At 47.4% G+C, this 16423-nt stretch overlaps 1 protein-coding gene across 1 annotated transcript in view; it reads right to left on the reverse strand.

Moving 5' to 3' along the window:
• The window catches only part of HTRA1 (HtrA serine peptidase 1), a 53265-nt gene that overhangs the window by 22312 nt on the left and 14530 nt on the right, over positions 1 to 16423 (reverse strand). The window contains exons 2-3 of the mRNA XM_003255121.3: positions 3641 to 3740; positions 3015 to 3219 (exon numbers count right to left, since the gene is read on the reverse strand). Coding sequence (XP_003255169.2) covers positions 3015 to 3219; positions 3641 to 3740 — 305 coding nt within the window. The remainder of the gene's footprint in view (positions 1 to 3014; positions 3220 to 3640; positions 3741 to 16423) is intronic.

Below are 16423 nucleotides of genomic sequence, written 5' to 3' on the forward strand. Positions count from 1 at the left end.
CCAGCAATTTGGGAGGCTGAGGCAGGCGGATCACCTGAGGTCAGGAGTTTGAGACCAGCCTGGGCAACATGGCAAAACCCCGTCTCTACTAAAAATACAAAAATTAGCCAGGCATGGTGGTGCACGCCTGTAGTCCCAGCCACCCGGGAGGCTGAGGCAGGAGAATCACTTGAGCCCTGGAGGTGGAGGTTGCAGTGAGCGGAGATGGCGCCACTGCACTCCAGCCTGGGCAACAGTAAAACTCTGTCTCAAAAAATAAAAATAAAATTAAATAAACATGTTTATGAAGGACCATGGAGGCCCCTCCAAGTGAAATCAGGATGCCAGGGGAGGAGCTGGGCCCAGATGATAAGCCACCAAGTTAGTCACTGGGCCCATGGATGCAGCAGGCAGTCCCACCAGCTTCACTGGGTTACTCTTAAGTGGCTTTGGGGGAGGCTGGGCCACAGTCTCATAGGACAAGGAGCCGTGTAGGTGATTTTCATTCCTCAAGCACAGTTTCTGCTGGTTCTGTTCTGCTTTCTCTGTTTTCCTGATCTCTTTCATCCTTTTTGTTATCCCTAAGATGACACAAAGCAAGGCCAGCCAGAGCCTCCCCCGAAATAACCCATCATCAAAACAAGGGAACAAAAGAGAAAGAGCTGGAAGAGATGCTGTTACTCTCCCTACTTTCAACTACTATCAGCAAAAAAAAGCAGTTTAGTCAGTGGAAACCAGTCTTTTGTGTGGGTGTCTGCAATTTAATATCCTTTCATTTCCAATTCCATTTTGAAAAGCCACATCAGTTCAATTTTAAATTTGAAGCACCCTTTCTTGGGGGGCTTGAAACACATGTCAAACAGCATGCTGCTGGCTGAAGAGCTAAACTCCCAGGACAGCAGGAGTCAGGTCAGACACACTCTGCAAAGCTCATCTATTGAGATCGTTCACGTCTTGCCAGGACATGCCAGGGATGGCACGAGCAGACAGTCTCCACCTTGGCTCAGAATCGGAAAAGAATATCCCCCGGCCAGAAGCAGCTGCACAGTATGTGCCCACGCATTCCAAACACGAAGTTACTCAGTGGGGGCGGCGTCCAGGCCAGAGCCTCGCCTGCACACAGCCCATGCCCTGCTGCTGGCTGCCTCCCAAGGGCTCCATGAGGCTGAACAGGCCCCACGCGTGGCCACAGGCTGTGCTATTCTGACTGGCTCCTTCCGGTGAGACTACCACATCCTGGATACCTTTCTAGCAGCCTGTTCCCAAACCAGATGCACCCGCCTTCCCATGGGCTGTTTAAGGTCAAGTTGTCCCATCACACCACGGGGCCGGCCTCTATCCCTCCAGCAACAGCCATGGGCTTGAACACATTGGGAGCAGCAGCCTGGCTGCCTTAGGAGGGCAGGGTCATGAGGTGTTTGCTGTGTGGCCTCACACAGGTTACTAGACTTCTCTGAGCCCCTGCTTCTTCTTCTCTAAAATGGGGATAACACAGCGATTATGCAGATTAGGTGAAAAAAAAAATGAAGGCAGAGGCTGGCCCAATAATCCTGTGACCAAGAAACACACTTTGAAAGATTAGTTGTCGCTAGAAATTCCACACTGACCTAATAGAAATAACACACAACTGCAGCCTCACTCAAGGCCAGTTACACACACCGGGCACAGAGCCTCTATCTACCCGGAGCCTCTTCGGCTGTGCCTGGCCACCCAGCCATAGAGAAGCTACAGGAACATCGGGGAAGGAGGGTTGTAAATGTGTTAGCTGGTGGTTTTCTGAAGACTGGCCGTAAAGGAGCCTGAGCTGGGCAGCAACTTGATGCTATAAAAAGACGGAGAAGGAGACCCGGAATCCTACCACCCAAACAGCACACGCAGAGCTGTTTCCAGAAGGAGGTGTAACCAGCGTGCCATCGAACAGCACAAACAGCCAGATTAATTCCACACTTGTCTGGAATTACTCAGCCCACACCCAGGTAAAGGGAGGCAAGCAGAGGGCTGGACAAGAGACCCCACCTGGCTCAGCCTCTGGTCTTTTCCTTGGCCAGAGGCAGGATTCCAGCTTCCTCTGATTGTTCCCTCCATCTGAAGTCTAGAAAATTGTAAGGATGTGAAGAAACTGGAAACCACGCTTTCATTGAACATGCCACACAGCAAAGAAAACCTCTCCCATCGACGTGTCGAGTGGGGTTTTTTGATGAGTCAGTAAGAAATGGATATTGTCCCAGACATGAAGACTTTGCTAAGCAAATCAACAGAGCAAAAATGATTGCAAAGAGAATATTTAAATAGAAAGCATTTTCAAATACAGCATTTCCCAAACTGATTTTGGTATGTCTCAGTTCTGCCCGTCCCCCCCAAAAAAAAGTTGTATACTCAAATGATTATAATTTGGGCAAATAGTTCAGTCAACACCCTTTTGTAGGCAAGCCACGTGCACACTAGCATACTAAAAGCTCTGCGAAGGTCTGGAAAGAAGAAATCCATTAGCTCTGTTTTAATTCAAGGTTTCCAAGACCTTTAAAGTATGAAACATTCTTTTGAAACACATCTCATAACCCCACAAAACCCCAATTTGGGAGAGCTGGTTTGTTTTCAAAGTAACTGTTGACAAGTTAAGGATGGCTCAGCCTAAAACCCAGTAATTTCTATGTTCATTGTGAATGCATGACGTATCTGTGGAGGATAAATAAAATCTGGAGCAAGAGTTGCCACAGGATTAGGAATGGGAAGGAGACTCAATTTTCACTACTTACCTACTAATTTCTTTATAAATCTGTTGCTTTCTTTGACAAACATTTAAAACATTATTTTTAAAACTTTTATCTGGCTCCTTACAGAAGTTTTCCTGAGCCCCTTCCTCTCCCACACCCCCAGGCCATACTCAGCATCTCCTCAAGGCCCTCCTGTGACTGGTTCAGACTGGCTTCAGTGCCCTCCCCGAGAATCAGCTGCAATCAGAGAGCTCTGGTGCCTTTGCCAAGGGTGTTCCAGGGCATCTGAGAACTCACCTCTGCAGGCGAGAACACACTTACCTGGTGGTCAATTTTGATTAGTGCGATGTCTGCTTTCTCATCCACATCCTTGATTTTGGCTTCATAGGTAGCACCGTTCTTCAGCTCAACTTTGACCCGGTGCTTGTTGGTCACCACGTGGGCATTTGTCACGATCAGTCCATCTTCCGACACAATAAACCCAGACCCACTAGCCACCGGCACCTCTCGTTTAGAAAATGGAAGCCTAAATCCAAAGGAGTACACACTTAAGCCCGTAGCACCTTAAAATGAACGCTTCAACACATGGATTAATGGGTGGTGCAACAGCCACACACACCTAGCCATCACTCCTTTATATATTGGGCTTAGCATTTAAAAACTAAACATCCTGCCACTTTTTTGCATGCATCAAAAAAATTCCACTTACAAAATATTCTTAGGGAATCTCTTCAGAGCCCAGGGTTCTTTAAACATTTAGAAGGGTCAAGAATGTAGATTTATATAGCCAAATAGGGAAAATGTTCTAAGGGAGACACACTTATCTTAAAGTAGGAAGATATTCAGTGACACTTTGACACTTTAATGTATCTCAAAAATAGCTCTCATGTTTTGCTAGTGGCGGTGAAAGCTTCAGAGGTTATAGGAAACAGGAAGGCTCTCTTTACTTGCGAAACAATTCGATATGAACCACGGCAGGAGCGATCTTCTCCACCACGTCCGCGATAAAGTTATATTTATGGCGCAAACTGTTGGGATCTTCCTGCCCTGAGAACAAAAGCAAAGAATAGATACTTAATGACACTCTGCTATGGTCACCTAGAGAAAGACATGGGTTAGAGGAAGCCAAGATGCATGCCCAGCCTTTGGAATTCTGAAGGGGGAGTGAGCACAATTCCCCCCCCGGGCTCAGCTGCAAATGTCCACCCACCTTCCAAGGGAGTGCCCACCTAGGTAAGGCAGTAAAATCCACTAATGATAACCTCTTTGCTCAGGTTCTCTCCTCTCAATAGACTCACCACAAAAACATTGAACAGAGGCACCAGCAAATGCTTCAACCTCACACTAGCCTTTCCAAGAAGCTGACAGCCCAAGTTTTTTTTTTTCAATTTATTTTTAGATGGAGTCACACTCTGTCGCCCAGGCTGGAGTGCAACGGCGCAATCTTGGCTCATTGCAACCTCCACCTCTCGGGTTCAAGCGATTCTTCTGCCTCCGCCTACTGAGTAACTGGGATTACAGGCACCCACCACCATGCCCGACTAATTTTTATATTTTTACTAGAGACAGGGTTTCACCATGTTGGCCAGGCTGGTCTCAAACTCCTGACCTCAGGTGATCCACCTGCCTCGGCCTCCCAAAGTGCTAGGATTACAGGCGTGAGCCACTGCACCCAGCCAAGGGTCCCTTTTTGATGTGGCATCACCCTCTGCCTGCATCCCTTCCCTGAGTCCCCACCATTACAAAGAAGCAACCCTCCTGAGAAACACCGCAGGAGCGAAGGAGCGCCGGGGCTTTTTCTAGGAGAGGCCCACCAGACGGGTAGATCTGAGATTATTACGAAGAAACACGAAGGCAAAGGGGCAGCTCCTATCTTTCCCACTGACTCCCCAAGGCAAGCTGAGGCCATCATCTGTCCCAAAAGCAGTTTCCGCCATGCCTTAACCACACATTCCAACCCTGCCCAGGACATCTCAGACAAAAGGCATAAGAGGTGCCTTAAGTCTGTGGGTGAGAAAAAGAGAAAAATCAAACGACCATCATGCTTTATACCTACAGTCATGCACCACATAACACTTCAGCCAGCCGCAGACCATAACACCATTGCTTTTACTGTACCTTTTCTATGTTTGAATACACAAATACTCACCATTGTTACAACTGCCTACAGTATTCAGTACAGTAACCTACTGTGCAGGCATGCATCCTAGAAACAACAGGCTCTGCCATCTGGCCTAGGTGTGGAGTGGGCTCTGCCATCTAGGTTTGCATAGGCACACTCTGTAACATTCCCACAGTGATGAAATCGCCTAACAACGCATTTCTCAGAACGTATCCCTGTCGCTCAGTGATGCATGACCGTTTATACTACAGTGAGTGGCCCCACGTGGTGGGCGTTTCCAAAGCTACTTTCAACAAAGCTGTCACATGTCCCGATGTGAGGCTCTCACCCAGCAGGGCTAAAAGTTAGTTTCCATCAACCAGAGGCACACACCCAAGGTAACTGATTCAGAAACGGACTGCTAGAGATTCAGGGTCCTGGGCTCCCATTTTCATGGCACGGGTGGTGGCAGAGGCAGTGTGTCCCTGGAAGTGCAGCCTTAGCCTACTACTCCGGCTCCTAATCTGTGCCACCTGCTGCTACCTCTTAACAAGTCTCTGTTCAAGCAGGCTGGAGGGGTTCCAGGCTGGTTTGCAGCTAAGAGCAATGCACCCCATTCTTCCCCCTTGGACTAGCTCAGTGTTGCACAAGCAGGCTCCAGGGACCCGCACTCCTCTGCTACCTGCTCGCTACGAATTGACAGGAAGCTTTCGGAAACTTTCATAGCAATTTCACATGGTAATCTTATGCCTGTTGCGCTGAAAAATGAATAACTGGGGCTTGTATTTCCTGTCTCATATTTTGTATTTTGTAGGTATTTTGTGTCTCATTTACCAACAGGTCTGTGTGCCCGCCCCTAACACACATGCACATACACACAGAGATGCACATGCACACACACACACAAACTCACACATACACACTATGCATACACATCCACACACGTACACACATAAACACACCCACACACATACACCCACACTCATACACAGACTGTTACATAAACACCTATACACACTTCCGCACACATTCATATACTCACAGATGTGCACATACACACATACAGTCATACATATATACATACAAATGCACACATACATATACACGCATACACACACACACACACACATGCCTCTCTCACCACTAGAGTGGCAACCCTTCCCCAGCCTTCCCCAGGCTCTAGGCTGTAAGTAAAAGCTGTGAGATGTCCCAGCCCTCTTATGACCCATCACAGCTTCACACTCACTGGCCCCCACATCCCTGCTGTGCTGGGTCACCAGGGGCCATAGTAACCCAACTTGACACCATGGGGCACAGGGACATCGGGAGGACCACCTGCCTCTCCCACGCTTGCTTTCTCAGAAGTGAGAGTGCATCTGTGAACAAAGGGCCCCTTTCTGTCTTGGCCCCTGACCTCTGAGTTGCTCTAAAGACTGGAATCATCTCTTTTTACATAGCATGGTTTTCTAAGGTACAGAAAAAGATCCGCAACTACTAGGAAGAATAATTTAACAAATTCAGGACAGTATCATACTATTATTTTTGCTTTCAAAACCCTTTCATCAGCTGCCTTAACTTAATTTTTTCTACCTTCCTGTGGAATAGGAAAATCAGGTAACCTTCCCATATTACATATGGGGAAACTGAGGCTCGCAGACTTTAAATAACTTCTCCATGGACACTAAAGTTTCTTAATAGAGAGTATAAGTAACAGATAGATCTGGGCAAGCCCTCCCAAGCCCACAGTGTCACCAGATCTACAGCTTCTCACTTCAACACTGGCCCCCTACAGATCTGCTACCCTCCCAGGTTTCCAGGTAGTTGCAAATAATTGGTCTGTCTCCCCGAGCACTCCAATGGGAGGTGTAAATAAGGGAATGGAAATGTTCCTTCTGAACACAGAGCCTGGCGAATGTCACCAGACAGCTGTAAACAAACGCATCTGGGCTTCCTCAGACCAGCTTCCTGGGAAAAGGCCAAGAAGAGGTTTAACTCCGGCCAGGCCAGCAGCACAGAGACAGCGTGGTGTTTCAGAAACTCTCAAACTCTCACGAGAAGGACCATTACTAGCGCCTTCCCACTAAGGATCATTAACTCACTTCCTCTTTCTGGCTTCCTGAATTAGGTATGGGAGAATTTGCCCACACCAGGGGCAAAAATGAAGATGGATTGAAGATGGATTTTGCTGGGTAAAATGAGAGGCAGTTGCCTTCTCACACAGCCACAGAAAGTGGTTCCAGGGTCTGCCCACCAGGAAAGCAACAAGGGAGATCAAGGAGGATCTGGCTTGGCCACTGGAAGGCCCAGTTCCAGCCTCAGTCCACTGTGCAGCTTCCATTTCCTCATCTGTAAGATGGACCAAATGCCTCTGGAATGAGATGTGAGGTCTGTCCCAGCTCCAACCTTCTATGGTGGAATCCCTGTCTCTTCCTCTCCCCAGTGTGCTGCAGGAAGATAAATAACATGTGAAATTTGAGATCAGGTCCAGGACTCTCCAAATTCTGTAGATGAGGAAACAGAAAGAAGGAGTAGTGGGAGCACAGACCATGTGACAAGGCTGACCGACAAGCCTTCGTGGCGCATCTCAGATGAAAAAGCAACCATTGACTTCCATTCTTACCATCCCTGGGTGGACCAGTGGCAACAGGAAAATAGAACAGAAATAACTAAACAGAAGAAACATCAACTGACTGCTCAAAGATGGACAAAATGTCAACTGAAAGGAGAAGAAATATTTGGCTTGTCCAAATGCCATTTCAGAGTGAGGAATAAAAGTGTGTCTAAAAGCAGCTTGGTTCAGTGTTAGATTCCTGTTCCATTAAAAAGGCTTGTCCATTAAACTAGATGGAGTGGCCACTGCCTGATGGTCTACAGACACCCTGGCTGGCCCATCTGCTATGATCTCAAGTGTGGGTCAACTGTCTTCCTTCCAGAGGGGTCAATCCCAATGCAGAATCCCCATAGATGGGCCCAGGCTGGGTCTGCCACTGCCCACTGTCCAAGGGGTTCAGGGGACAGAGGGTGGGGGCGTCCACTGCTCCTTCTTTCTGTTTGCTCGTCTATCAGCATGAGGAGAAGGCTGGCACAGGCTCTGGCCTCAGATGGACCAGAGTGTGACCCTCAGCAGGGTACTCACTAGCTGTGTGGCCTTGGACGTGTGACCTGACTCCTCCAAGTGTTAGCCTCTCATCCATAAAATGTGGTAACACCATCTACCTCAATGTGCTTTCTATGCTGCTTTCATGATCTACTGTATATGAAATGCTTGATCAAGCCATGGCATACAATTTAGAAAGAAGAAAATCCAAATGACTGGCCACAGTCCTGCTCAGTGGCAACTCTGCATAGGTGCAAGCACATCACACATCAGTGGCACAGCAGAGAGGTAAAGGGAGGTGTCTGGAGACCCATGCAGCCACCTCGGCGCCTCCTAACGATGTCGTCATATCACTGCGAAGGTATGATCCAGGGAAGTTGTGTGGCAGGCTGTTTTTTTCTGGCCTTCACGTGTATCTCTTCTCCCTAGCTTACAAGGGTACCCCGCAGACACTACAGAAGGGAGATAGGGCCAGGTCAGCAGATAACCTAGCCTGAACTGCAGCCCAGGTGAGCTCTTAAACCTGATGAAGCAACCAACCTGAAGAAGGCCAGTGTAATGCCCTAGTAGGTAAAGACCATGCCTCCTCCCCACACTGTTCTGTTAAGCCAGAACTGAGGCAGCAGAAGGCAATGAGGTTGGGAAGCCCCCTGCAAGGTCAAGGCCTGGCCCTTTTACCTGCTCCTTTATTGAACAGAAAGCTGGAACTGGCTGCTGTTCAGTAATGGACCACACAATAAGGTATGAGAAAGAAACAAAAGGCATAGAGATTGGAAAGGAAAATGTAAAACTGTCTTTATTTGCAGATGATATATATGATAGTCTATATAGAAAAATTCTAGAAATCTACGAATATATGACTGCGTTTATCAATGTCACAGGATAAGAGGTCAATAAATAATTTCATTTCTATGTATTAGAAACAATTGGAATCAAAATTTTTAAAATATAACTATAACAGCATCAAAAATAAATATCAAATAATTAGGGAAATATTTAACAAGATATTTGCAAGATCTGTATATTGAAAGCTACAAAACACTATCAAAATAAAGAAGACCTAAATAAATGCAGAGAAATACCACACTTGTAGGTCAGAAGATTTGCTATTGTTAAGCTTTCAATTTCTCACAAATTAACCCATAGATTAAGCATACTCTCAGTGAAAATTCTGAGCAGGAGTTTTTGTAGAAATTCACAAACTATTTCAAGAAATATATGTGGAGAGCACAGAGCCTAGACAATCCAGAGTAATTCTCCAAAATAAAAAACTGAATGACTTATACAGTGCTACATGATTTCATTTTTAAGCAGAAAAACTGAGTAACTAAGATTTGTAAAACGACAAGTTACAACAATTTATAGAGATGGATCTTTCCACTTACCTAGTAAATATTTATCATTACTGATTTTTAACACAACAAATGGCCCATTAAGAGTAGCCAACATTTCCTGTAACTTTATAGTTTAAAAATTGCCAGGATTCAATCCCAAGATAATAAATGATTCTTCTTTCCTCTTTATAAACTACTAGTCAAGCACACAACTTCATAAATGTTGCTTCCTTGAAGCACATCATCCCTGGAGTTTTACACATAATACTTCTTAACTACTTTCAACAGCTTCTTTCAAGGAGGAAGAAAAGAGACATAGGCAGTGTAGATAAGCTTCAGTCATTATTCTCCAATATGTCATGTTACTGAAAAGAGCAAGGTATTAACTGTTTGACATTCATTATCAGACTGAACAAAATTTGTTGCAGTAAAAATGAAAATCATAGTATGGGGAGTATGAATTAAAGGATAGACTTTTATCTGTGTTTCTCTCAAAAGAATAAGCACAAAATGAATATGTGGGGATTTTTTTTTTTTTTTTTTTTTTTTTTTTTTTGAGACGGAGTCTTGCTCTGTAGCCCAGGCTGGAATGCAGTGGTGCAATCTCGGCTCACTGCAACCTCTGCCTCCTGGGTTCAAGTGATTCTCCTGCCTCAGCCTCCTGAGTAGCTGGGATTACAGGCATATGCCACCACACCTGGCTATTTTTTGTATTTTTAGTAGAGATGGGGTTTCACCATGTTGGTCAGGCTGGTCTCGAACTTCCAACTTTGTGATCCGCCTGCCTCAGCCTCCCAAAGTGCTGGGACTACAGGTGTGAGCCACCGCGCCTGGCCGAATATGTGCTTTAAATACATCAAAATGTATGCTTCTTTCATCTTTAAGGCAAAAATACCAGGTAAAGATTAGATCTGAGGCAGGAAGAAGCCAAAATCATGTCCTTACGGTCCTAATTCCATGGTTCCCATAGTGTGCCCCAAGGGACCCCAGAGTGCCACAGAAAATTCATCAATATTTCAGGTTTTCTGGGGAAATACAGTGATACTTGATCACTGTTAGACACCTTGTAAACTAGCTCTAGATCGATCATAGTTTCGAAATCAGATCACACTACATCCCTTTTCATGATTCCATATGAAGTTGGATTTCTGGCAGTCACTGTGATAAAAAGAATGTACCACACAAAAATCAGAGTTGAACTGGAAATGGGGATGGTGGTGTCCAATCTGATTCCAAGATTTGAAAGGTCGTGTGACACCCAACAGGTGCACATATCCCATTCGTAAGTAATCATGCTTATTGAATAATGAAATTAAAATGTCTTTTTTTAATGACCACTGTGTTGCAGGGACACAAATACTTATCAAATTGTTTGGACCCCACTAACTGATAAATGGAACTGTTGGGTATTTTTTGGCCTTACTGGGGATCATGAAAAAATGACTGCACTACTGTATTAGTCCATTTTCACACTGCTGATAAAGACATACCTGAGACTGGGTGACTTACAAAATAAAGAGGTTTAATTGGACTTACAGTTCCACATGGCTGGGGAAGCCTCACAATCATGGCGGGAGGCAAGGAGGATCAAGTCACATCTTACATGCATGGCAGCAGGCAGAGAGAGAGCTTGTGCAGGGAAACTCCCCTTCATAAAGCCAACAGATTTTGGGAGACTTATTCGCTATCATGAGAACAGCGCAGGAAAGATCTGCCCCCATGATTCAATTACCTCCCACTGGGTCCCTCCCACAACATGTGGGAATTCAAGATGAGATTTGGGTGAGGACACAACCAAACCGTATCAACTACTAAAGGTACCACCAACCATGGCAGTTTGGGAACCTCTGCCTGATGCTTTTGGGCTCTCTGCAGTGGTTGGGCCTGAATTCCTGCATAGGCACAAGGAGCAGCGGTGGATAGACAGCAAACATCCACAAAGCTTCAGCATGGAGCCCTCCATCTGCCCTGTGAGGGGCCCTAGCAAAGTGCTATCATCATGGCTTATAGAGAGTATATAGAAATGAAAGAGTGAAGCTGCAGCTGGTTGGGGCCACAGTCTCCTGCCATCTGTCACACATCTATCCCATCAGGGTGGCTGCCAACATTTGGGGGAAGAGGCTAAGGGAAAAGTAAAACTGGATAATCATTTTGTTCGGGTTAAATGAGATATATTTGTGTGCTTTGACGTCCCTTCTGTGTCTAGTTAAATTGCTGTATCTATCCTGCTATATGTGTGGCCTCCAGGGACACCCTACTGCCCACCCTGCTGGTTCCCCTGGTGCAGGTCAGAGGTTGGACAGAAGACAGTGAGTGTGTGGGTAGTAGAAAAATACTGAATTGATCATAATAATAATCCAAAAATAATAAAAGTAATAACAAATTATCCTATTTTCTCTGTAGGAAATATTACAAAAGCATTGTCACATGAAAAGGTGAGCAAAGAGTTCACAGCCAAAAAATAGAGGAGGAGAGAGGGTTATTTTCAAGATGGAGTGTTCAGCAGTTAGCTTTTTTTAATCTTATTTTTCTGGATTTTGTGATGTTTGTAGTATTTGTCTATTTTCTGAAGTTTGTCATCTTGGGCATTTTCTTTTTTCAATCTATATAAATAATAGTTTCATACCTAATGTTATATTCATAATTTTGAGGGGTGTTTTTCTTGAAGAGGGTATCCTGAATTATGCAAGTTTCAGATTCCATAAAACCTGGACCTGCCAGTGGGAGAAGGTGCCAATTCCTGCTCAGGTGGCAGGTCCCACTGTCCCTCGTCCTCCCACCACCTCCCTCCAGAGCACAGGGCTGGCTCCCAGCATGAGGGGCACTCGCTCCACGCCAGCAGGACACCAGAGCTATGCCTATAGGACACACTGCCTCGTCCAGACAGCTAGCAGGGACCCTCAGTCACCAATACTCCATGGCCAGCATGGGGGCTTCACTTTAGGGGACCAAGGCAGCTTTCCCTGGCATTCCCATTAGACTCCCAGGCCAGCTCTCTCCCCACACTGGCCAGCAACTAACCCAGGTGTGCAAACCCCCTTCATTGTCCCTGCATGGGACCCTGGGGCCCTGCCCCTGTTCTTGGCTCTGTCCCTTGTCCCTTCTCCCTGCAGAGCTTCCTGCCCTCGCCCGCCCTGACGTGGCAACTTGGGTTCACAAATGCAGAGCATCCATGATGGGTGGGAACACCAAGTTGTACTCCAACCCACACAGGTTCCCCGTGGGGCCAGCCACACTAAGAAAGATCACAACTTTTGGCTCTAAGTTAATGCCTCCATGCCCACTTCTGCCCCTTACAGCTGTGTGACTTCAAACCATGAATGTCCCTGCTTGAGCCTAAGTCTCCCTTTCTGTAACACAGAGCTAATATCACCTACTCCACAGGGCTTGGGAGCCCTAGGTGAGATTGCACGTAAAGCACTAAATATCATGCCCCATCCACCTGGGTTACCATCTCCCAGCTCTCAGCCCAGAGCCGGGTCCCCACATCCCTCCCAGGTGCATTTCAACACCTCCAAGTGGCTCTTCTCAAGCTTCTGAAGCTTCCAAGAATCCCACTCTATGCGAATTCAGGTAGGCCTCACCTCTGTCTTCAGTGTCTCCCCCTAATTGACAATGCCACTTTGGGGCACATAAACTTCCTGCAGGATCCCCACAACCATCTCCATCTCCTCGGGCCCACGATCCTCTCTCATTCGCCATGTGGCACTGATTCCTCCACTCTCCCCAGGACTCCTTAATGCACACTCCCACCCTGCAGACCTCTCCCCACACCTCCAAAGTGCTCCACCCCATCCCCCTGCATTCATGCCTCTTTTCCTTCCGGCCTGGATGATCTCATTCTCCTCCCTTCCAGCTAGTCAAATCCCGCCCAACCTTCAATGTTGGCAATAAAATAATATTATCAATAAGAATAATAGGACCTATTTATTGTAGAGCATCTACTATATGTCAAGCCCAATAATAGGCACAAATATTATCTCTAATTATTCCTGCAGGCCTGCAAGCCTGCAGGGTGCATCTTATCACCAGTCTACAGAAAGGTGAAAAAAAACAAGGATCAGAGAATTAAATCATATTGCCCAAAGCCTCAGAGCTGGCAAGTGGCAAAAGCAAGAGCCTAACCCCATCTGTCTGGCTCCCAGGCTGGCCTCCCTCTTTGGTCCCCGCCTTCTCAGCCAGCCTCCAGCCCCCCCGCAGCCCACACCATTGTGGGAACATGCTTCACACTTGGTAAGATCAGCGCCAGGACGCAGGATTAACAATCTAACCTTCCCTTCCAGCCAGAACAATCCTCCCTTCCAATTTCTCAGCTGAGTTGATACGTAGAGCTAATTTGGAAAACAGAACGCACTGTATTCGAGGGAAAAGAAATGAATCCTCCTTTATTCACAGGGAACAGCATGTTCCCAAAATTCAAATCAGTTGCAAGAGCAGATTGATCCAATCAATGGCATTTTAATGCACTGTCCTAGATTCAAGACTAGCTACATAATATGCAGTACCCAGTGCAAAATGAGTATGTGGGGCCTTTTGTTCAAAAATTATTAAGAATCTCAAGAGAGCAACAGCAGAGCATTAAAACAGGTGCGGCACCCTTCTGAACACGGGGCAATGTGTGACTGCACAGGTCCATGCCCATGGGGCCAGCTGTGCCTGCATTTCAAATTCATTTGATTTAATACCCCAAATCCAGATTTAGCACAGAAAAGCATCTCAGGAGCTGCTCAAGTGCTACTAGAAATGCTGCCTTAATCTCAAACTCAGCCGGGCATGGTGGCTCACGCCTGTAATCCCAGCACTTTGGGAGGCCGAGGCAGGCGGATCAGGAGGTCAGGAAATCGAGACCATCCTGGCTAAGATGGTGAAACCCCGTCTCTACTAAAAATACAAAAAATTAGCCAGGCGTGGTGGCCGGCGCCTGTAGTCCCAGCTACTCAGGAAGCTGAGGCAGGAGAATGGCGTGAACCTGGGAGGCGGAGCTTGCAGCAAGCCGAGATCGAACCACTGCACTCCAGCCTGGGCGACAGAGTGAGACTCCGTGTCAAAAAAAAACACACACAAAAAAATCTGGTCAAACTCAGAAGCCCAGGAGCAGTCTGCAGGGGCTGACACAGTCCCCCACCTGCAGGGAGGCAAGGTACCCATCCTCCCTGCAATGCCAGAACAGTGCATACTCCAGCCAAGGCAAGCTGTGCAGCCCAGGCAAGCCCCTCATGCTGACACTTCCTCACATTTACATTCTAATGTCTCTTCCAGTTTGCAAATCACTTGTGATTCTTCGCCTGATTTCTTCCACTTTAAATACTAGCAAAGGTATTCCCGCTTTAAAGATTACAAATAAGAATAAAACCCAGTACCAACTATTGCCAGGATTCAGGGTTAAGGATGAGATGTGAAGACAGAAACTCAGCCAAAAATATGGCTGGATTGGGCCAGTGTCTGCTCACCAGCATGGAGGCCGGGATGAGCTAAGAAACCGGGCAGGTCCGTCAGCGGCAGCTCATCCGCCTCCCCTGTCCCAGCCTCCCTTCCTTCTGCCATGTGGGTCTGGGCGTAAGTCACAACAAAATAAAAGTTCTTTCAAAGGCAGGAGCACAAAATGCATCATGCAGAGGTTGGAAATTAAGGCCAATGGATAGCATGTTCCATCCTCACTTGAAGGGCCAGGCAGCAACCTCTCGACCATGTCAGGACAAGGAGAAGTAACTGTCCAGGAGACTGCCCGCTGGGCCCCCACTGCTATATGCTCAAAGTCCTGCTCTAAAGCCTGGGACATTTCTCCCGGTTGCCTGCAGACACACTGCCACTCTCTCTGGCAAGGCTGCTAGACACCAGTCAGAAACTGTAAATAAAGAAGGCCAGCACAGCAGGCCTCCAGCGTTGTGTCAGGAGAACTTGGAACAATCTTTGGGAATGGCTCAGTGAAGTCTGGGACACACTCCTCAGCTGCCATCAGTACTTTCCCAGCCCAGCAACCCAGCAGGAGTGAGGTCCAGCCTTGGGGCCCCATCCTCCAGGTGCCAGCAGCTTTTGGGAGGTCCAGAATCCAGTGACACCAGAATTTCCTGGAGTGTATGTGGGAGGTACATGCTGGGAGGCCTCATCTTCATCTTTAGGCCGTCTGAGGGGCTCATCTTATATTTCTTTGGCATCCCCTTCAGCCCCGAGCATGGCTAAATTAAAAGTAACTACAGGCCGGGCACGGTGGCTCACACCTGTAATCCCAGCACTTTGGAAGGCCAAGGTGGGCGGATCACGACGTCAGGAGATCGAGACCATCCAGGCTAACATGGTGAAACCCCATCTCTACTAAAAATACAAAAAATTAGCCGGGCGCGGTGGCGGGCGCCTGTGGTCCCAGCTACTCAGGAGGCTGAGGCAGGAGAACGGCGTGAACCCGGAAGGCGGAGCTTGCAGTGAGCTGAGATTGCGCCAATGCACTCCAGCCTGGGAGACACAGTGAGACTCCGTCTCAAAAAAAAAAAAAAAAAAAAAAAGTAACTATAAAGAGGCTACTTGCTGAATAAATAAATCCAGACCCAAATCCAGATGAGACTCCCAGGAGGAAATGACACACTGGGAAACTTATTGGCAGGTGCCCAGGGCCACTCTCATCCACTTGGCTCCACTCACAGCTCAGCACCTGTACAGAGAGGCGGGGGAGAGCGAATGCAGTCAGGGCTGGATGCAAGCTCAACCATCCCTCTAGCGCTCCTCTTACTTCCCAGCCTCTCACTGTCCCAGCAGAAGGCCCTCCTACTTGCATTTCTGATGGGGCAGGGGTGCAACAGCAGAGACAAAGCAGAGAGAATACAAGGGCTGCAGGCCCAGGGCAACCGGGACCGAGTGCCTGCAAACGGCCAGTCGCTGGGTGGCAGGAAGAGAGGACCTGGAATATTGATCTTTACACTGAATGCAGGGTCCCCACCGCTGAACTTTAGCTGTCAGGACTGGAATGTGGGCTCCACCCCTCTGGACGAGCCACAGGCACCTGAGGGCAATTTGGATGCCTGCAGCAGGTGTGAGTAGGCCTGTCCAGACAGGACCCAGATGGAGGCAGGTGGTTAACTAACCTGATGCTGTGCAGCTGGGGAGAGGGGCTGGTCCACGTTCGGGAGGCCAAGGATGACTCTTCCCTAAGAAAAGCTCCCTTTGTGAGGTTTCTCGCTGAATTTGAGAACGATCATGAGAAGCA

The sequence above is a fragment of the Nomascus leucogenys genome, chromosome 3 (genome assembly GCF_006542625.1).
Source record: "Nomascus leucogenys isolate Asia chromosome 3, Asia_NLE_v1, whole genome shotgun sequence".
NCBI lineage: Eukaryota > Metazoa > Chordata > Mammalia > Primates > Hylobatidae > Nomascus > Nomascus leucogenys.